This window comes from Sarcophilus harrisii, chromosome 6 (genome assembly GCF_902635505.1).
Source record: "Sarcophilus harrisii chromosome 6, mSarHar1.11, whole genome shotgun sequence".
NCBI classification, from domain to species: domain Eukaryota; kingdom Metazoa; phylum Chordata; class Mammalia; order Dasyuromorphia; family Dasyuridae; genus Sarcophilus; species Sarcophilus harrisii.
The window spans coordinates 140135483-140159323 of record NC_045431.1 but is presented as its reverse complement, the minus strand read 5'-3'; the positions used below and the strand labels follow the sequence as shown (position 1 = coordinate 140159323).

Genomic DNA, 23841 nt, shown 5'->3' with positions numbered 1-23841 from the left:
ATTCCCTCCATTTCCTGTAAGATTTGGGAATTGGACTAGAGAATTATAGAATGCCATAACTGTAAAGTATCTCAAAGGTTAGTTAGTCCCATTTGTCTTTTATAGAACATCCTTGTTCCTTGAATCCTCCAGTTATGAGAAACCTTCTTCCTCTTAATACAGTATAATAGTTTCAGTCAACAATCATCATAGTAACATAATCTCAGTACTACCAAAGAATAGTTTCTGGGTTTTGCTGATACATATTTAAAGGGAGAATAAATACATAAATAAACTCTATATATCCCCAAGTGTTAAAAGGTACGGTAAAGTACGGTAAAGCCTACCACCCTAGTACTTTATGATAAAAAAAAGCATAGGTCTCTGGGACAACAAAAGCAAAGGAGTGATGAAGGAAGAATCTGACGGGTACACTAGTACCCAGCAAATGATAAAATCTAGAAAGGAAGACATTCATATCCTCTGTGGGGAATTTAAAATACTAGAAATTCAAAGGTTCAGAAAGTATGGATAAAGTAGAATTTACATTGGTACAGTAAATCCTCAAAAAGATGACATATGTATGTTTGTCATTTAACTCTGTTTACCTCAATTTCCTCATGTATAAAAGGAACTTAAGAAGGAAATGGTAAACCACTCCAGAATCTTTGCCAAGAAAACACCAAATGGGATCACAAAGAGTTGGATAAAACTGAACAACAGTGTCTGCTTTCAATTTGCATCAGTTTCAATTTATCTGAGAACCATTCCAAACAAATCTAAGTTGCGTTACTTGTAATTACAAAACAAGCTTATTATAAAGGAGAAATCTATCAAATTGGAATTTTCCAATATTGATCTTTCAGAATTGTGTCTGCATTAGTGAACTTTCTGCTTTGAAATATTTGAATGAATTCAGCAAATCCTCATGAATTAAAGAAAGAACAAAGTCTCCGATTTTTCTTTTCTTAAAGGGGGAGTGGCTCATTTTATGTGCATATTTTGTGCACATCACCACAACATCACCATTTTACTTATATTTTTCACATAACCCTAACTTGATTTGTAAAGTTATGGAGTTGTGATAATCTATGGTAAACATTTAATGAGGGACTAAATATTATTTGCTTACTTTGGCTAAAGAATTAATCACTGAAATTCCAATTTGTTACTTTGAATCCCTAGTGATATAGTGTTTGACACATAGTACTTGTGGCACTAAACCTGCTAGTGATATAGCTTCTCTATCCTCAGCTAGGTTGATGAACAGAAAGAGGATATAAGATATTGCTGAGAATGGACTTAGCCTTTTTACTAAGGTGAAACCTGCCAGAGTCCATACTTCTCTAAGATAGCTTTTGAAAATTCAGGATGACCTTTGGGCCACAATAAGGCACTTAGTAACATCATTATATTCTTCTCAAGACTACACTCCTTAAAGTATAGAATTCTGCATGTAAATTTAAGTACAATTTTCTCACTTTATTTTTTTGCTTTTTTTGGAAATATTGCTAATCTGTGTTTTGCATGATTTCAGGAATATAGTTTATATATTTCTTTCCTTTTCCATGCTTGGAGGAAGAACTGGAACGAGAGATTGAATTTGGAACTCAGAAAAAAAAAGTGCTTAATGAATGTTAAAAAATAAATTAAAATATTTTTAAAATGAAAAAAATAAGAGTTCTTTAAAAATAGGTGCTACCAGCATTATACAGCAAATAATATGCTTATCTACATTCTAATATCAACCATAGATTACTTTAATGAAAGGAAGGAATTAATTTAATAATTACATTTGTGTGGGTAGTGTTTTGTTGGGTAAATATATATTCTGCCTATGAACCACTACTGACCATATTAATCCATATTCTCTGATGCAACAAAAATATTTTGATTTTTTTTCCTGCAAAACATCTTTTTCTTTGTTTTTGAAATCAGACATATCACAAAGAAATTACAGCCCTGGGTAATCAGACAAGCATGTATGGAACCCCTAAGCAGATTAATATGTGACCATATAATTTGTTATATCAGTCTTATCCCAGTTTCCCTAAATTTGTCAGACATTGGGAATACAAAGACAAAAATGAAAAAGCTCCTGCCTTCTGGGAGTGTACATAACACAATGGGGATGCAACATATTCATATATAATATTATGTGATATTGCAGTGATAATAGTTAGCATTTTGTAGTACTTTGAGATTTGAAAAGCATTTTTATACATGCTATTTCATCTGAGATATATATATATGAAACAAATACACATAATTTATTGAACTTAATTAAACAAAATCACAAAATCATTTTAGAATGAAAACACCAAAGTGCTTAAGAGGAAACATTATCAGTTAAGAAAAATCAGGAAAAGCTTCTTGAAGGAGTTGATATTTGAGGGTAGGAGCTCTATTAAGCCAAGGTGAAAAATGAAAGTATTAGAAGCTTTGGGGCTAATGGAGTCAGGAAATGGATTTTTTTTTAATGAGGAACATTGTCTGGAGCATGAAGTACATGAATGAAAAAAAATGTATAAATTGCATGGAAAAAATAGGCCAAAGTCAGATAATAAAAGGCTTTAAATGTCAAAGAAATTTAGCCCTGTGCTAGTTAACGTTTTTATCAGTAACATGGATAAAAATCTAGAAGGCATGCTTATCTAATTTGCAGATCACTCAATGTTAAGAAGGAGAGCTAACACCCTCTAACAATAGAATCAGAATCCAAAGAGACCTTGACAGGTTAGAATACTGGGCCAAATCAAATAAGATGAAATTCAATAGGGATAAATGTACATTTGAACATTAGATTTTCTCTATTTGGCTTCAGAAACAGACATGGGATCAGTGGTTGGAAGGTACAAAGGGGAAAATTTAGACTTGACATCAGGAAAAACTTCCATCCAGAAGTGGAATGAGTTGCCTTCAAAAGCAAGACACACACTATCATCAGTGATCTCCAAGCTCTAGCTAGTCTAGTCAGAAACAAATATTAGCTAGTTTGTGGAATGATTTGGGGACAGGGCAGGGTTATGGAGAAATTTGATAGACTGAAGTCTGAGATCTTTTTGCCTAAAATGATGATTCTCTACCTGTGTCAGACAGAAAAATAGTGCTTCATATGTAAAAATACCTGAAGGGGACATAGTGGATATCTTCTCTATAGAGGTTACTCAAATCACCCTGGATAGGCAGACATGGATGATTGGCAATCTGTACTAAGGAGCAATTGACCATATTGAAGCAACATGAATCCATCAACTATTAAAACATCTGCAATCTACTTGCCATATACAGACTAAAACAAAACAATATAGAGTAGTAATTTCTACTAATGAAAAGATCAACCACCCCTTTTAGCTAAAGAGAGAATTCAGCATATTAGATTGTAGCACATTTGTTAGAAAGTGGAATTTTGTTTTTACCTAGGGTATTTGAAATCAATTCTGTATGGCCTCTACATTTTCCCTTTTTTTTTTTTTTTTTTTTTGTTTTGTTTTGTTTTGTTTTTGATACAAAGGTACTCTTATGTCAAAATAATTTATGGACTCAAAAGGATATTTTTTACCATCTCCATAATGCCCAGGATTTCTCAGCTGTTCAATGGAGGCCCACATGCCATAAGCTCTGCATTGATCCAACGCTTTCAGCAGAGGTGAACTAGGTTGACTTGCCATCTGGGGAGAGCAGTAATTCTCATACGTGGCCTTGAGAAGTAACCTTACATTTCATTTATCTCTTCCTCCTACTTCCACCAGTTGGCCCGGGAAATTGATGGTGGCAGTGGTTTATTAAATATGTGTTAAACCTTACCATCCACTTCTCAGGAATAAATATCGAAATCAAATTTTAGGATTCTTAGATATATGACCTGCAACAATTCTAATCTGATAGAGGTTTTTCAGGTTTTTATGGAATTCAGGTGAACACTTCATTGTTTCCCTTAATGTGTGAAAACGAGCACTTTTGCCAATGCAAAAAATTAGGAATCAAACTAAGATGATGGCTGAATAGAGGACTTTGTTAAAATTTAAAAGTGTCACTATTATAAGGTATCTTGTTAGCACTCTACTGCCATAGAAAAGGGAGGAGATAAGCCTAAATCAGCTCAACTTCTGTCTTGTGTTATTAACTTAGAAGCACATGAAGGGCTTACCCTCTTTTGTCAGAGGATCATTTGCTTCTCTTCAGATAAAAAAATTATTTTTAATCACTACAGAAATTCTTTTCTTTGGTGGGAATCAATTCCAAGTTGAGCAGTATTTATGAGTCTTGTCATTTTATGTCATACACAATGTCATTGCCACAAATTCCATGACCCTGGCCATAGGCTTGCCATATAATTTATGATAGAAATACAACTCCAGGATTTTTCCTTTGCTTTTCTTCCTTTTGAAGGAAAACATGAGATCTAAATGCCCTTTTATAAAGCCTTTTATTTTAAGCTTGGTGTACCTCTGAGGTCATGAAAGTTAGTGATGAGATCAAGTGAAAAGAGTTTTGACTGTAAATAATTTACTTTTGTACACATACTTAGCTTCTGGCTTTTAATCTAAAATACTAAATTATATTGTCCCATTTATTAAACATTATTTTTAAATAATGAATTAGCTAAAATTTATATTGCCTGTTATTAATGTCACAGAAAATAATTGTTTTGTACCACATACCTTTTGATCCTACCAGAGATGTCAATTTTTCATTATTTCTGCTACTAATCTCAGCAGAATTACCTCATTAGCTTAAGAAAATATTCTTTCTTGTTGGCTGAAAGCTGGATCAGATGGAGTCATTGAAAACAAACTTTAAAATGTGATCATATATGTCCCATCATTTTGGAAAAAGAAAACCAATTCCTTCCTGAAGTTCCTTGCCTTCTCATTGATACTTGGATAGTGTACTTGAAGAAATTTTCCTATTTTGAAAGTGAATGAAAGTATTTAAGAAATATTCATTGGAAATAGTTGACTATTATTGTTTCCATAGCCATAGTAAAAAAAAAAAAAGGAATATTGTACTAATATTGAGTTTATTTAAAATTATCCTATCATTTGGGTTATTTATGGAAAACAAGTTTGCTCAGAAGCAAGTAACCTTTTATTTTCACTTTCATTGGGTCATATAAGATAAGTACAATGAGGAGTCATGGTACCCACTTATAATCCCTGCCTTCAGGGTCTAGACTGAGGATATGCTTGGTATCTAAAATAATCTTTCTTTGGAAGTCACAATCTGTTGCTTATAAATAGAACAACAAAAAACCCAACAAGTTTTAACTTTCAGACTCAGAGAGAAAGAGATCTCTTCCACTCAGGAGTCATGAGTTGCAACAGCCTTAGCTGATTAGCAACAAGTTTATTTGATCAATATTTCCTCTAAGGCCCAGCACCAATATGGTAACCCCCATATTGGGGCCAGTGGGATCAGATTATTGGACTGCTTACAGAGAAGTAAACTGACTAGGTGGAAATGGAGCATGTTAAACCTCTTATGGCAGTCAGAGTAGGATCAGGTTGAGTAGCATTTGTGCTTCCAGAGCTTGAACAACTTTGCAAGACTCAGTCTCAAAAAATAAAACAAAACTCAGACAAGTAAATAATTTTAGACCTCTAAAGATTCCTCCCACTTCTCTGTAGTGACCAAAGGGCCCTGGGGTTGGCACAAATTAGAGGAAGATGATGTTAAAGACACAGTTCTAAATTCTAAAATCCTTTATTTACTGGTCAAGAACAATAATTAACAAAATAGTTAACAACAGTTAACAAAAGTATATGAAAAATCAAGTGCTATCTTCTAGGATGTTTCACTTTATAATCACAAGTCTCATTTGTATAGCTCTTCATATTTGCAAATCGCTTAGTTCACACTCTTTCTGTGTGAAATTATTGTTCCCATTTTACAGATTAGGAACTTGTATGTGTCAGAGCCAAGATTTGAAACTAAGTCATTCTGACCCTGAAATCTAGCATTCATTCCACCACTCCATGTTTCTTCTAAATGTCAGTTTTCCTTTTGGCTTCTTTTTATGATATTATGAGACACACAAAGCTGTTCTCTGCAGCCAATACACACCAAGACTTTCAGAGAAAAAATGAAATCCCCCAATTCCGTCTCTTCTTCAAGGGCAAAAAAGGTCTTGAAATGGAGACTACCTCTCCCAGTGAAGATAGATATATACTCTTATAAATTCCAGTTTTGGAGAGTTATCTTGATGGGCTCAAAGTCACTTGTTCAGAATCACACAGCCAGGATATATGAGACAAGATTTGAATTAAAAGGTAAGGCCTAAAATTCCTAAGAATAAAGACAGCTCCCCATCCATCAGGCCACACTGACTCTCAATCCTATGTCATTAGGGTTTATTATTGTGTTTTCCAGTTTCTTTTCTTCTGGTACTAAAAACAGATGCTTTGAAATCTCTCTCTCTAAAGTTGATTTTGAGCAAAGCAGTGCTTCCTATTAAGTCATTCTGTGTCTAAATAAATAACTTGGTTTTGACTTCAGATCTTAGCAATTATTTCTTCCTAATAATGTCTGTGTCCTGGTAGTTCTTTTATTGAATTCACAGAAGACAAATAGAAAAAGGTTATTACTAGACATAGGTTGTTTAAAAATGTACAACAATCCTAACACATGGAGTCATACAAGTGAAATAAGGAATATAATATTTATAAAAATGAGTATGAGGCTGCAATCATTCTCTAAAATAAAGCATTAAAAATTCATTCAGATAAAACTTGCCTGTGCCATAGCACACTCTTCATTCATTAAGAATCTCACGTTTTTCCAGCATTCATTTCCCACACTGGTAAATTTCTTATAAAAGCTAAATGTTTCTCAAACTATAGTTGAGATACCTTTGTCACATCTTAGAATTTGCTTTAGTAGCCAGACTTTGCAATGCTTTCATTTTAAGCCAATTAATTTTAATTCTCACAGTTTTCCTTCTACTTGTAATCCTGTATCTAGCAGAAGAGACTGAAGCCACATGTTTCTAATTCATTTTTACTTGACATTCAAATGTTGCATTAGAGGAGATATTTGGTATCTAAAATCATCTTTCTTTAGATGTCAATCTGTTGCTTATAAGTAGAACAAAAAAAAACACCAAAAAACAAGTTTTAACTTTAAGAATTCTGAGTTCCAAACTGGAAAAATATATTTTCTTCACCTGGTTTTAAAAACAAAAGAAACCTAGTTGGCTTTGGAGTGTCTGAAAAGAAAAGCATTAAGGCTAATTATTCATTTGAAAAATTAAAACTAGGTTATAATTCCATCCAGATTATACTATCTTTAAGATAAATAATTTTATATCCTCTAGGCCTCTATTGATTTTATAATGATTTAAAATAAAAGGCATCCAGTTCCCATTTCATTGACAAACCACTCACTCCCTGGGCAATACCTATTGGATTCCTATTACATGAAGTGGGAGATAAACAACTAGGAAATCCAAAAAGTGGATTTCTTTTCCTTAGGCTCAACACAGCAAATGGGTATTTAACCTTTGACCAATGACGGCAGGTCTTCTTTAGCTCTATTAGACCAACAGCAAGCTGCTATAATTAAATAAAAAAAAACTATTTAGAGCTTTACTGAATATGTCTTGGGAATTAAAGCATATGGCAGGGATAGAGAGAAAAAAGATTTTCCATATGCTAATGACCCTTGATGTTGAAATAAATTAGATCCATTAGAGTTTATGCTCAATAAAAGAAAGACTTTAAGCACTCCAAAGTTAGTGATTCGAGACCAGTTTAGCCTCTGAAATTCAATCTGCCTACTTATTAATTCTTAGGCTCTGGAACAGACAGGGGATGCAAAATCATAATTCTGTGCTGAATCAGAACTTTAAAGTTCCTCTTCTTTTCCTCTTCTTTTAATTAAACCATTTTTCATGCTTCCCATTTTGTTCCCCTCATTAATTTGATTTTGTTCCCATTTTTGTATAATTCTTTTTCTTTTCAAGGTTTCATTTATCCTATTTCAACTGAACAGAGAACCCAGAATGAATATGGATTTTCTTGTAAGTGTCATGTTTTGTTTTTATGTTGCTGATTAATCATTCATTGTCATTCATCTATCTGAGTTTACTTTTCCAAAATCACTTATATGTACTGGAGTCAGGCACCTAATATTTTTCAACATAGAAAATAAGTTAGTGCCTCCTTATTGAATCAGAGTAAGAAGAATCAGATGAAATTTAATTTGTGACAACAAAAAATCATGAATATGCACATTCAAGAAAAAGAGACTTCATAAACTGAAAATATAAATTCACATCTACTGGATAAGAAAACATAACTACTGACAAAGTAATATGACCTAGGAAGTGTTACAGATGTGGCAAATAGTAGTTAGTGAAAGGAAACAAAATAGAATTAAGGCAATATGCTTTGCCTAGAGCTCAATTCCACTTATGTGCCTCATCAGAAACCTAGGGGCAAAAATTGAGGTAACACTGGAGCTCCCACAGTAAAAAACATGTGGAATGTCAGTGGCTTCCTTTAAAAAATCTGTCATTTTTCACACACACCACAGAAAATCAGATGCTTTTGTACCTTAAGAAAGCAGATAGCAAAATGCCTTTCTTATATAACAAATTTAAAGAAATAAAATGTGGGAAAATCTTCATTTTTGTTGGACTTTTTATTTGTGAAAACATTCTAAATATGGGCCAGAATATGGGCAGTGACAAAACTAGTAACTCCAGTTACCTTAAGTTACTTTAGTGGTCAATGCAATTCTCATTGTTACTATTACTTTTTATCTAAAACAATAAACTATTTTCCAGTGTCAGACTCCCAAGCAGTTTTTGTAAGCCATCAATAGATAAGATACAAATGATGCAGTTGAGTTCAATAAAATTTCTGCTCACCAAAATTGGGAGCCTAGAGATGAGACTTGTAATTTCATGCAAGCAAAGAGCTCCCAGTGAGAAATTTTCTTTATCAATTTAGACTAGAACTTTGTTGTGACTTAAAGTCTTAGAGAGATGCCTAGAGCACTGAGGGATTAAATGTCCAGGGTAACACAGTTCACTGTGCCAGAGATAGCCCTTAAATGCACATCTTCCTGGCTCAAAGGCCAATTCTTTATCCACAAAAGCACACTGCTCCTCATCATTGAACCAGGCCAAGTTAGATGATGACAGGTCAATGGGGAAAATTATGAAAGCTCCATCTTCTAAAAATATGAAAAGTTCCTTATTTGGGACATACTTGATTAGCTTCTGGGATAATCTGATGCTGTGCCTGATTAGCTCAGGTCTTCACCAGCTACAATTAGTGTTCAGTGCTACATTTCTCTTCAATAATAGATAAAGCGAACGGACACCTCTCATCCATGAAAAATCTCAATCCTTATTGTTCCTATTGTTTCCTTAGGGAAAGCAGCACACCTGGATAACACATACTTCCATTTTCCTCCATCTCCTCAATTCACAGAGCTGACACTTGTTCTAAGATGGCAAGGGAGAAAGAATAGGGTATTATTGTTTAACATTTTTTTTTCTTCCAGAAAGAACAGAATTCAGCAATCTCTGTGTTCCCAAAATTTGCTCAACTTACACTACTTATTTTTGGCCCTTAGCCCCTAACTCTACCTCTATCCAATCTGTCCCTCTCCCCAAATTTAGGTGTAAGGAAAGAAGACCTGGGACAAGTGAAGTCTATGGCTTAGGAAATTATTTAGGAAAGTATTCTGATTCAATAAATACACAGATTCAAAATGTGCCAGACATTTCTAAGGGAATGTTTATGTTTTTAAATGGAGCATCTGTGAAATTAAAAACTTGTTATCCTATTTAACACACACACACACACACACACACACACACACTCACACTATTACTATTACTGAACTTTTTCTTATGGGTTGGTAGAATCTTAGCTAAAATTTCTTTACAATCCAAGCAATAAATGTCCTATTATGTTTCCCAATTACAAAATAAGTCACTGGTAGATAGAGAACAAGAAAGAAAGAAATCTATGATCATTTCCCAATGAAAGGGCATACTCAAAGTATATAGCTTTAGAAATAGACTTGAAATTAACCTATTAAGAAAAAGGTAATAAATGTCAGAAGAAAAGACAGCAATACAGATATGTGCTATTGGAAATTCCTATAGCCAGTTGGGGCTGTTTCATTCTTCCCCTCCAGCGGCTCCTGATTCTGATGATGTTGCCCTCTACGTTGGTGTGGTGATAGCAGTGATCGTATGCTTGGCCATCTCTGTAATCGTGGCTCTGTTCGTGTATCGGAAGAACCATAGGGATTTTGAGTCTGATATCATTGATTCCTCAGCCCTCAATGGTGGATTTCAGCCTGTGAACATCAAGGCTGCAAGGCAAGGTGAGATGACATTTCATTTCATGTTGATTCATCTAGGCATGTGCTACAAACAGTTTATATACTTAAATGGATTAACAGCCACTTGCATAAGAACAAAACCACCAATATTTATTTTCAGGAGTGGAGCACACCAGACCAATAATATCTCAGAGAGTAACTAACCACTGATTCCAGGGTAAAAGACTATAGGAACACCAAGAAAAATAGTGTGCAAAAGAAAAGAGATAAAGAATAAGGGGAATAGGGAAGGAGAAAGGAAAACAATAAGATCTTGTATATATATATATATATATATATATATATATATATAATGTCTTTTATGGCTATTTGTAATAGTTGAGAAAATTTTGGTTATAAGGTTTTGTCTCTAGCTTTGGGGAATCACCAACTCTGTGACCTTCAATCTCTATGTATGGATTCATGTAAAAAATAGCAAAGATAGAAAATGTATCTGCTATGAAATTTGAATAGGTTCTTCATGCATCTGAGGTAGTAGCATTCCTGGTAGGGTTCAAAATTGCTTTGCTATATTAAAATAGCATTAGTCAAAGTGTTTATGGAGTAGAGGTATTACAGACTTTGAAACATCCTTTTCTCTCTAGTATACATGGATATTCTCCTCTATTGTTCATTGACTTGCATAGGACTCTAGGATCTAGAAGCTAGGAGAGACGTTACAGAATTAGTCCAACTCACTCACTTGGCAAGAGAAGAAATTGAAATCCAAAGGGGTCAATTTACTTCTCCAGGACAAAAAGGAGAGTAATTTGTAGACTGGGGACTCAGACCTATGTCCTCTGTCTCTGAATACAGTTAAATTATCCGAAAATTATTTTAGACTACCTTATAATTTAGTCATCTTCATAATGTCAATAAGCAATGAAAACATTTTAGAATCTCATGTTAGAAATTTACTAAAAATGTGCTATTTAAAGGTCTGCTGGGATCTAACATAGGATCATATATACCAAAGAAGTACTTAAGTACCAAAAAAACTTTCCCTTTTGTGAATTGGTATGATTTTGCCACTTGAACTTCCCACTCTGCTGTTCTGTACCTTTTAAGTAGGGAAGACATTGGGATTACTAGCTTACTTTAAAATCATCCTGAAAAGATGAACAAGTCCTAGCCAAGAATTGTAAGAGAAACAACTTTAAGCTCCAAGAAAGGCCTTTGTCTCTACATATTTGCCTCAGATTAAGGAGACCTATCCCAAGCCAACTGGGAATTATCAAATCTAGTCACCACTTACTAGATAATGAGTGGAAAAGGAGAGAAAAAAAGGAAAATGCAGGCCCACTGTTACTCTGGGCACCTCTCTAATGGCCATTGTCCTGAAGCAATCACACTGTAAAGGTATCCATCAGGGTAGTCTATTATGGATCCTGTAAGAGCCAACCTACTTATGATTCCCATACTCATGACATTCCATCTCCTTCTTCATGCATTTGCATAAGTCTTCCATGCTTGGACTGCACTCTCTTTTTTCATCTATTTCTCAGAATCCTTGCTTTCCTTCAAAGTTTAGATGAAATATCACTTCCTATATGAGGCATTTCCTCAGACTCCTAGAAGCTAGTGTCTCTCTTCTTTCAAAAAAAGACCTTATATTTACTTGCTAAACTTGATTACATTTGTATCTCCATATATAAGCATGTGGATTTTTCACCTGCGTTATTTTTATCCAAATACTTTTGAGTAAAAAAATTTGTGTTGTAATAAATAATAAATATGTGAGCCAGGTTCTCCCACCCTTTTTGTACCTGTTAATTCACTTGATTTTGAACCATCCAAAGGCTGAACCCAAAACAATGAAGTTCCATGATAATGATCCCTCATCAAACTATTATAAGAGTAAATCAACACTTCTTTAGATTCTCCCCATGCATCCTTTCCAAGCTCTCACAATGGTGGCACTAGACAACTCAGCTACAAGGGACTTGATGCTACCTTTTGCATGTGCTCATCCAGCTTCAAGTCTCAGGTGTCCCATCCATTATCCCTCTCCCAGGTACTCACAGCAAAGCCTTTACATATTAACATAGAATTACAGGTAGTAAGGCAGCAGAAATCATATATCTAATTAAAAAACACTAGACCTGTGATTTCACTGATATAGGGAACTCCCTAGCAAGGAAACCCCTTTACCAGTCCAGAATTAGCACCTTCTCTTATAGTCCCAGAACAGGGCTTTTTAACCTTTTCCACATTATGGATCTCTTTGGCAGTCTGGTAATAGCAACAGATCACTTCTCAGAAAATGTTTTTATATGAACAAAATAAAACACAAGATTATGAAGTTAGTAAAAAAAATAATAACATTTTTCCCATCCAAGTTCGCAGACTCCCCATGAAAGCCAAGGTTTGTGGACTTCAGGTCGAGACTTCCTGTTTTAGCAAGAAGTTAGATGACTTGCCCAATATTATACAGCCTGTATATATCAGAGATAGAATTAGAACTCAGATGTCCTTGACTTCCAGGCTAGCTCCTGTCCTTTTTTCCATAGTGGGTATATACTTATAAACTACACTTTCTAAATCGATCTGATACAGTAATAGAATCTAAGAATTAGAAGTGATTTTTAAAGCCAATGGAGGTTCAAAGAACTGACTTTTAAATGAAAGGACCTGGATTCTGAGCCCTATCTTTTACTTACTGAGTGACCTTAGACCAAGTCTCTTAGTCAGTATTCTCATTTATAAAAGGGAGCTGAAAGGTCCCTTCTATTTTTAATTCTATGACCCTATGATCTAGTTCAGCCTCATATTGCAAAGGGAAATTCCCTCTACAATGTGCATGACATGAAATCATTTATCCTTTGCATAAACACTACCAGTAAACCCACTATCCCAAATGTCCAACCAGTGGACATTTGAACAGCAACAGTTGCTAGAAAGTTGTTGTATCTCCAGATAGCCTCAATCCTATGAAGAATAAATCTAATCCTTCTTTCATATGCTAGCTTTCTAGATGGTTGAGAAGAACTATTATGATGAACCTTAGCATTCCCTTCTCCAGATTAAATATCCCTTGTTCTTTCAACTGGTCCTCTTATGATATAGTTTTGATTACTCTGAACATTTTGATAATTCCCTTTGGACAAGATCCACATCATCTGTGTCCCTGTTAAATTGTGATAGCCAGCAATTTTCAAAGCAACCTGACCAACTTGTCAGAAAGATATTGTTCCTTTGCCTGGAAATGATGTATCTGTTAATGCAGCCTAAGGTTATATGAACTTTTTTGGTAGCCAGGTGATACTGGTGACTCATGTTAATCACACAGTTAAGTAGTCAAGCCTCTAGTTATTTTTTTCCATTCTTCTATAGAAGAAGCAGGTATCAGAGAAGATGGAACTAAGACTCCCTTCTGATCTATGCTGACTGTGTGACTTTGGGCAAATCACTTAACCCCCTCAGTGCTCTAGATAACTTTTTAAGCCAAGAGCTATACAGAAACTTCCTAGCACCACTGATAGAGGAAATTTCCTTACCAGAGAGTTGGTTATACCAGAGAAATCAGAGATTCAATCCCTAACCTTTTACTTATACAGTTTTTTTTCAAGCTAAATATAATACTTCATATTTAGCCATGTCAGATCACATCTTGTTGGATTCAATCTCCTCCTTCAAAGTGTTAAAAAAAACTTTCTGAATCCTAATTCAACTGTCCAGTTTATTACCAAACCTTCCCTGCTTTGTGTCATCTGTAAATTTAACAAATATACTTTCAGTATCTTCTTCTGAGACATTGATAAAATTGGACATGAGAGGTGATATCATCATACACCAAGAACACCATCTTTTTAGGGTGATATCAAATTATTATTTGATGTACATTTTAAATACATTATCCAGCCTTTCACATACATTTGTCTGGCCTTTTTAAAGTTGCAATCTCTCAACAAGAAATAAAATCACCTGATTGTATTTCCTTCTCACATTTCCTATTTTATCTTTGAGACTGTCTTAAAAAACTTGTGGAAATTCATATTAATTATGTCTATATCATTTCCCTAATAAGGAATTGAGGCTACACTGACATAATTTTTTAATGGAGAAAATTCAATTCTTAGTGATCACTTCTTCTCTTTCTAAGTGCCCACAAACCATCCACTTAAAATGAAATTTTTTCCTGTAGTTGAATATCTGTCAAGATCACTATTTTATATTTCCCAAAATCTACCTTTTTACTTTAAAGAAAATAGACATTTGCCTGGGCATCCTCCTTGAGTCTTCAGTGATTACTGATACTGGTTCAATAATCAACTTTTCCATTTCTGTCAATGCTCTGGAATGTAATTCATCTGAATTCATTTCATTCAGCTAGACACTCTCACTTATCTCCTCACTTATATTGGGCTTCCATTCCCTCTTACTCTGTTTTTTTCTACCCTTTCCAGTATGAAGATCATTCTCCTTGATAGAGAAGATGGAAAGAAATAAGAGTTGAATAATTCTGTTGTGTCCCTGTTGTTTCTTCCTTATTCTCCTTCTTAGTCTGATCATACCGGGGAAAATGGTTTTTATCACCCTTAGCATTTTTCCAGCACCTCAGCTCATTCTGAGCTTTAGCCTCCCTGATGCTAATCTTACAGGTTTGTACCACTCCTTTCCTTTCTTCTTCCATATTTTAGATATATCTTATTAAAGCCAGAGGAACTAAAACAGAATTCTTAAGGGTGGTACATGAAAGAGAAAGCAGAAATAGATAGGCAAATCCTTTGGGTCCAGACTACCTTCTGGTCATTTTCCAGCCAGTACTGAGGCCCTCATGCAAAGTTTTATACTAATTGAACTATCTTTCATTTGGGAAATACAAATTATCACAGAATTAGTTTGTCTGGATTGGCCAAAATAAGGCAATGAAATTGCTCTTGTTTTTCAAACACAGATCTCCTGGCGGTACCACCAGACCTTACATCAGCTGCAGCCATGTATAGAGGCCCTGTCTATGCTTTGCATGATGTCTCTGACAAAATCCCAATGACTAACTCACCAATCCTCGATCCTCTACCCAACCTAAAAATCAAAGTGTACAATACCTCAGGTGCTGTAACCCCACAGGATGACTTATCAGATTTCACAGCCAAGCTGTCCCCACAAATTACCCAGTCTCTGCTGGAAAGTGAGACTCTCAACTTGAAGAATCAGAGCCTGGCTAGACAAACAGACCCATCCTGTACTGCTTTTGGGACTTTCAACTCTCTTGGGGGACATCTCATTGTCCCCAATTCAGGTAAGTTCTAAAAGTTTAAAAAGCAAGCATTCAGTTTGATAACTTTTCCCTACAAAAAATAAAACCCCATTTCTCCCCACCTCATTTAACAGGTCATAAAATATTAATGCAGGTCACCCACTGGACTATATTTTTGACTTAAGTTAAAAAGTATATTTTCTTTTAAATTCATTTGTCCTTTCCTCAAATCTCTGCTCTTCTCCAACAACTAACTACCAGAACACTTCTTGCAGAAATGTACTTTGAAATATTCTGAGATGAGGTATCGCTTAAGCCATTGACCTATTGTTTTTTAGCACAGCTTTACCAGGCATCTTCAAACCAAAAACCCTTACTGTTTTCACCATCCATACAAATTTGAAATCATATCAATTGCTTCAGTTCCAATTTGCTGCAGAAGAAGAATTTTAGAATGCTAATTTTTTTTCAGATGGTGAGGGAATATCACAGAGAAAAGCCAAGATTAATTTATTAGCTTAACTCTTTATTATGCATTCATCAGGCATAGAAAATACATATATCACTCATCATCCATTGATTTTTCTATTTAAAGATTAGAAGTTCATTATATTATTCTTTTGTAGCCTCATTTGGGTTTCATCATTTTATCTGACAGTTAACTTCAGAGAAGCCTCTATAAGTATTAAAATCACACCCCAGGACTGTCATCATATTTCATTTTTATTGTATTTTAAAATAATAATACATATGCAGAAGAATAAATGGATTCCTCAATTAAAGTGTCTTAACTTTTCAAATTCTAGTTCTAGACATTTAATAAATATAGTGCTAGAATTTAATACTACTAACATTAGGAAATTACATAATGCACCAAAAAAGGCATAGATTGTTTCCTCCCTTGATAAATTGTTATGATTCCCTATTCCCTCTTCAGTCAAATACAAACTCCTCATTCTAGAATTCCCAAACTGTTAACTGGCTTCCAACTTTACATATATATCTTTTTCTCTCACTATTTCCATCATGGTAATACCACTCCAGCCAATCACATTTCCTTACAGTGTCATAAAAATGTCACTCTCATTATCACTTCTGTCTTTCCCTATACTCTTCTCCCTACCTAGAAGCTAAATCACTCCTCTCTGCTCATCTATACCAGTTTAGGCTCTACACTTCTTTCAAGGTGCAACAAAAGGCTCTCCTCCTTGATGAAGTTTTCCTTACCTTATTTTTTCTCCCCAATCATCTTTCCTTACTTTCCTCTGTTTTCCAGTTTTATACACACACACACACACACACACACACACACACAAACACACACACACACACAAACACATACACACATACATTTCTCTCTCTTCAACTAATCTGTAATTTACTTAAGAATAATAACATTATCTTCTGTTTCTTTTGCATTTCCCAAAGTATCAAACAGGGCATTTGATGTAGAGGGTTGATTATAATAGCATAAGTGCATATTGAATCTAATTTAGCTTTATCTGAAAAGCATCTTTGGGATATTCATCTTCAAAATGTCAATCCCATTCTTTTTGGATGATCCCCTTATATTTGTGATACACTAGGCTCAAATATAAACCCAAAAAGGAAGCAAAAATGTAAAAACCATTTGGCCTATTGAAACAAAATCAAGTAGCAGTGGACCATTCCCAGAAACATAGATGCTGAAAGTGCCCTGTAGTGATTTGAGATCTAAAACTTTTTGGTTTTGGGACTTTTTACGCCCCTCAAAAATCATGGAAGACAGCTACCTTCCATAGAGCTTTTCTTTATGTGAATTATGTCTGTTGATATAAACCATATTAGACATTTAAAATCTTAATATTATTGTGAAAGCCTTACAGATCTCAAGAAAGGGTCTCATGCCATAATTTGAGAATCACTGATCTAATAATCACATTATACTGATAAAACAAACAGATCCTTTCTGAGATTCCTTTGCTAGTTTTAAAATAAGGCATTCTGCTCAAGCTTTGGCTTTCACATGGGGATTTTTGTAATAAAAGAAAAAATGCCTGGAGAGATATGTCCCATTACAGCAGTTTGAAAATTTAAAAATAATTGTTGTTTTTCCTTTAGTTTCACAGGGTAATCCAAATATTCATCTGCCTGCTTATTGAATAAAATAAAACTTAAAACAAACAAACAAACAAACATTTCTTCTCTTCACATAATTCCCCAAAGGCACAAAAGTATCTGTGTTAATTAAAATAGCCAGTAAATAAGAAAGTCCCAGTAACTGGGAAGATTTCTCTTTTATCAAAGGTAAAAATAAGTAGACATATGGCTGCCTCTCCACAATCTATACTCATTCCTTTAAACAAGCTGTGTTGGTGACTTCTGGGTTTTTTTCCTATTTAATTCATTTTTTTATGTATGTGTGTATGTTTGCCTGTTGTTTAGGAGTGAGTTTGCTGATTCCTGCAGGGGCCATTCCCCAAGGAAGAGTCTATGAAATGTATGTGACTGTACACAGGAAAGAAAATATGAGGTAAAAATTATTTGTATTACACAAGTTTATCACTTTTATATGAAGGATAGTAGAAACTAGACTCAGCCCATTTAAATTTTATATTGTCAGTTTCCTATAAACAATATTTTATATTGTCATGTTCTTACTTCTAGCTAGTCAGTCAGAGTGTATCTCTTAGTTAACCAGGTTGTCAGGCATTGTGTTAAGCCACTACTTCTTCCTTTGTCATTTTGTATTCATTTTCTATATATTCTCCATTTGCTTGACTTTGTACAGTTGTTTGCAATTCTGTAAGCTCTTTGAGGGCAGAGGCTGTTTCACTTTTATATTTCCTATCTCTACTACTTAGCAAAGGATCCAAAAGCATTTAGTAATTCTTATCATCTATTTACATATACATACATGTATATTCACAAATGTCTATATATGTCACATATATCTATATAGAATAGCTAATATATCATACTAAAGCACTGTAAAGTTTCCTAAGCAAACCTGTATCCAATATCTTACTTGGTTTTCACAGTGTTACAAGGTATGTGCTCCTGTTATCTCTCCAATATACAGTTTTAGGAACAAATGTTGAAAGCAGTTAATTGACTTACCTGCAATCATACAGCTAAAAAAGGTCTAAGGAAGATTCAAACTCAGTTCTCTTTGACTCAAGTCCAACATTCTGATGACCACACCTTACTTCCTGTGCCCATGCTTGTATGTACTAGCTCATAAATTTGGTACTAGAAGGGACCTTAAAGGCCTTTTAATTCAATCCCTTCACTGAGAAGAAAACTTAGAGGCTCAGAGTGGTAAAGAGTCTTATCTATAGTCCCAGAGCTAGTAAATGACAGAGAGGATCTAAACTAAGTTTTCTTGATCCTCAGGTCTAGCTCTCACTATGATGTTCCAATATGTATGTATAGACACACACACACACACACACACACACACAGAGTGATCCCATTCATTTCAAATACCTAATAAAGTTATATTTACTGGGTCTATTTTGGTGCATGAGCTTTCTAAGGACACTGCTGGTTATTGATACAATTGCCATTTTTCACCATTCATCAATCAAGAGCATATGTTCTGAAGCAGCAGGAAACATGACTAATTTGTGTAACCTAAATGAGAAGAGGCAGCACACATAGAGAGAAGACTGGTGTTAGAATCAGAATGATCTGCCTCTTACATATCCTGGCTCTCTGACAATGGGCAAGGCATTAATTTCTCAGTGCCCCTGGCAAACTCTTAAATAATAAAAGTTATAAATCAGTTGCCAGTCTGCATAAGGGAGGGAAATTTCTCGATTGCTAATTCTCCACAGTGATGACATCTCAAGTCTGGGACAAACAAAAAGAAAAACTGGAACTGCACAACTGGATTTATTTAGACCACAGATGGTAGAAGTTTAATATAAAGAGTTCTTGTCTGAGAACAAGAAGGTCCAGATACATAATGTGGCCACCTCCTAACTATGTGAACTTAACCCTTCCCCCCTTCCCTTTCCTGAACCTTAATTTTCTCATCTGTAAAATGAAGATGATAATACCAGTACCTCTAACACATAGTGTTATGATGAGCAAATGAAATTGTATATGCAAAATGCTTTAAAACGGCTACTAAGACCCACAAAAAGGTGGAACTGCAGAGGTCTAGGACAAACTCTTATTTTACCAAGAAAGTCAAAATGACTTGCCTGAGATTACATAGGAAGTAAGGATCAAAGACAGGATTTAATCCCAAACTCTATAATTCCAGATCCATCACTCCTTCCACTGTTCTTCACAGTTCTATGTAAATCTCAGCTGTTATACATATAATTGTAAATCTTTCCTGTTTCTAGTTCTCCCAATGAAAGCCATTCACCTCCTCAGAATTAGAGACAACTTTTTCTGTTTGAAATTTACCAGTCTAAGATCAATGTTTTGTCTGTTGTGACTTCCTTCCTGTCTATTCCTTCCTGTCTGTAATTGGAATTATAGTCACATTTCTTAGCTTACTATCTTATTGCTTTCAGTGGTTCCTACAGCTGAAGTTCTTTAGACTGAGGAGATTCCAAAATTTTCTGTTTTCACTTTCTTTGGATACATATTGAAATATTAATTTCGTAACCAGAGTGGACCAGTTGGCATAGATTAATAATTTTTCATTCTCAGCTCAGTAGCTATATACTCCCTTGTGCCCTTCTCCCTTCCTTTTCCCTTGATCCCATATATACCCACAGGAAGGCTTTCCTTTGACTAGACATAGCATTGGCATGTTTGAAATGTGGACATCCATGATGCTTGACCGGGTTATTTAACTAAATTGTTGTGAGGGGTCATATCCTGTGTGTACAGAGAGCCAAAATCATGGAACAACTGGCAATATTTTGAAGTCATTTTGGAGTAGTTATCACAATTAAAAAAAAAAAAAACTCTGTGGAGTGCCTCATTCTAGCTTATCTCTAAACTGTAAGGTGAGAAAAATGAGTACAGTTATCTCTTCCATATTGCTATTTTCCCCATGATAGTTTTGATGTGTCATTGATCAGCATAAGAAATCAAATGAGAATTTTGGGGGAGATTTGTAAAAGCTGCTGATATAGGACCTTTGACCAAATTTTATTTTAAAAAATACTATAAATACCCCATGAAAGAAAAAATTCAAACTTCTCTGATACAAATGGAGGGTCAAAAAAATTTAGATGGATTTTCCAGATCAGAGGAATGGAGGAAGGGAGGGGAGAGCACCTCTAACACTCCCATCCTCACCCCACTCCACCCCCATGATGTGAAAGGGATAACTGTGTTTAGAAATTAAGGGACTATCTGCAGGTCATAGAGATTACAGTAGAATCAGGATTCGATCTCAGATCTCCTAGGATCACAAATCTTGAAGGGATTGTTCCATGCCCTCCTTTTAACAGCTGATGAAACCAAGATAAGGGAGGTAAAGGTACCTGCTTAAAGTCACAGAGATAGAAAGCTTTCAAGACTTTGACCCCAAAATGAGCACTCTTTGTTCTGCTTTTTCTACTACAACAGAGACCATACACCCCAAATTCACCACTAATCCACTTCATCACCCTGCCTTTCTTTACTTATATAAAGTCTTCACAACCTCTCTTTCATGCCAAGGTATCTGATCTAAGCAAATCCTAGAGGGAGAGAGGAAGTATGTTTGAGCTTATTAAATGGGTAGAAATTTTAACAGGAGTTTTATTAAAGTAATTTGAAAAAAAAAGGTTAATTAAATTAAAGTTCTCTTCCTCTCAGTGTTTCTACAAGGGAGAAAGAATAATAAGCACAGACTCTTTGACAGAATATTACTGGATAAGTAAGAGACAATTTTATGGTAATAAGTCACCTAAAAATAAAAAGAACATCTCAACAAGAATCAATCCTTTTGTTTCTTTGGGATCAGACAATCTTCATATATCTTAGTTCTTATACTTTTTACTACTTTGTTGGGACTAATCAATATAGGTACTCTTATACCTTTACTACCTGTTGGTACCAACAAATCAAGATACTAATCAATCATTCATTAATCCCCGACTATGTTCTAAGCCCTGTGTTAAATAATTTCTCTCTCATATTTTTACCTTTATTTGCCTAATATTTTAACTTGAGAGTGATCTAGCAGCTAGCAAATTGTTTTCACATAGACAGGAGGCCATGAGAGTTGCTTAAGGGATTAGAAAAATTGGACAATAATTTGTTGGCCTAACCAATCATAAAGTCCATGTGGGCTGACCTTGGAGAGAAGTATAGTTGACATTATGGCTTTAAAGGGCAAAATTAATCCAACCATCTCATTCTCCATTAATGGTATACATTCTCTGAGATTTTTCCCACCATATTCTCCTTCTGACATTGAAACCTGTCTGACCTATAAGATGTTTCTTAGGAACCAAATTGTTATCTAGACAATTTGACAAATTAACAGTATACATTTTAGGGTCCTACTGTTGGAAAAAAAAAAACAAGAACTAATAGGCACTCTGTTAATCCCTATTTTTCATTTATTTATTTAATTTACAAAATATATGCATGTAATTTTTCAATATTGACCCTTGCAAAACCTTCTGTTCCAACTTTTCCCCTCCTTCCCTTTGAATCATCTCATTATTGACGAGAGCCACATGCATCAAAGTTGATCATCATATAATCTTGTTGCCCTGTATAATGATCTCCTGGTTCTTCTTATTTCACTTAGCATCAATTCATATAAATCTTTCCAAGCCTCTCTGAAATCATCTTGCTGGTCATTTCTTACAGAACAATAATATTTCATAATATTCATATACCACAGTTTATTCAGCCATTCTCCAATTGATGGGCATCCACTTAGTTTCCAGTTTTTAACCACTACACAAAGGGCTGCCACAAACATTTTTCACATGTGGGTCCCTTTCCCTTCTTTCAGATCTCTTTGGGATACAGGCCCAGTAGAAACATTGCTGGATTAAAGGGTATGCAGAGTTTTGCAATGTTCTTCTCTAAAATATAATCATTCTCTGTGAGCAGGTTTCTTGGGGGGCTTCTGGAGGCAGCCTTAGTTTCAGTTCAATCACCCCAAATGCAGCCAGGAGTTAAAGTCCAGATCCTTTATTGTCTCCTTTACAATAACCTGGTTAGCTTTCTTAGAGGTCTTTCTCTCTCCTTAGTTCCGAGAGCTCTTGCCACTAGTCCTATGTCTCTTTCGGCTTCAGCCTCTAGCTCCCTCTGAATCCAAAGTCTCCAGCCAACACAAAGGAGAAAGTTGGGATGAATTGACTCCACTTCCGAGATAGTGGGCTTGTGGGCTTCTGACTTGTTAATATCCTGAAGTCAATCCTAGTTGAGGCTCCTAGCTTATATATGCTCTCTAAAGGTGTGAACGGTAATGTGTGAACTCTCTTAAAGGGGTGAACTTTAAAGGTGTGAACTAAGTACATAAGTATTGTCTCTATCAATTCCAGTGACTTAGCACTTTGTTTCAAGTTCTGGCCCATAACAGAGTTTGATAACTTTTTGAGCATAGTTCCAAATTGTTCTCCAGGATATTTGGATTCATTCACAATTCCACCAACAATGTATCAGTGTCCCAGTTTTCCCACATCACCTCCAATATTGGACATTATCTGTTTCCTATCATCTTAGCCAATCTGAGAGGTGTGTAATGGTATCTCAGAGTTGTCTTAATTTGCATTTCTCTGATCAATAATTATTTGGAACACTTTTTCATATGACTAGAACTTCTTTTTCAACTTCTTCATCTAAACTTCTTCAAACTAAATTTCAACTTCAGACTTCATCTAAAAATTGTCTATTCATGTCCTTTGACCATTTATCAATTGGAGAATGGCTTGTGTTAACCCCTATTAATAGAACTGTTCATAGATGCCTTTTAATAATACTAAATCGTCTACATATATCTTTACAAATCACCTTATTCAAGGGAAAGTGGGAAAATGTTTTATTACCACAGTGTTTAGCTCATAGTATTTATTTTAATTTATTTTAAAGACTGGGAAAGTGCAACTACAAAAATTTGAATGTATTACATAGGATCACATGGTTGTTATCAGAGTGAGGATTCAAATTCAGTTCTCCCAAGAACAACATCAGTATTCTTTCCATTATTCTATATTCTCTCTTTTGACATGCTGTTGTGTAGGCTTTGCCCTTTGAATTTTCACATCTAAATACTAAGAAAATGTCTATTTGTTTCATCTAAAAGTAGAGTCAGTTCCACCGGTAAGGCACTGCACTAAATTCTGGGGATATTAAGAAATACAAAATGTAGTCCCTGCCCTCAAAGTCTTATGAAAGAGAAAGCATGCAAACAACTATTTATA

The 23841-nt window shown here is 34.9% G+C and overlaps 1 protein-coding gene and 1 long non-coding RNA gene across 3 annotated transcripts in view; one reads left to right on the top strand and one right to left on the bottom strand.

The window, feature by feature from the left end:
- UNC5C (unc-5 netrin receptor C) overlaps positions 1 to 23841 on the top strand; it is a 407070-nt gene that overhangs the window by 311263 nt on the left and 71966 nt on the right. The window contains exons 8-11 of one of the 2 annotated variants that reach the window (XM_031941564.1): positions 7943 to 7999; positions 10135 to 10326; positions 15221 to 15565; positions 17948 to 18035. In XM_031941564.1, the coding sequence (XP_031797424.1) occupies positions 7943 to 7999; positions 10135 to 10326; positions 15221 to 15565; positions 17948 to 18035 (682 nt within the window). The remainder of the gene's footprint in view (positions 1 to 7942; positions 8000 to 10134; positions 10327 to 15220; positions 15566 to 17947; positions 18036 to 23841) is intronic. The other variant, XM_003772864.4, reaches the window with a different exon arrangement.
- Positions 10246 to 23841, bottom strand: part of LOC116419732 — a 70290-nt gene continuing 56694 nt past the window's right edge. The window contains exon 3 of the long non-coding RNA XR_004230023.1: positions 10246 to 10314. This is a non-coding gene — a long non-coding RNA (uncharacterized LOC116419732). The remainder of the gene's footprint in view (positions 10315 to 23841) is intronic.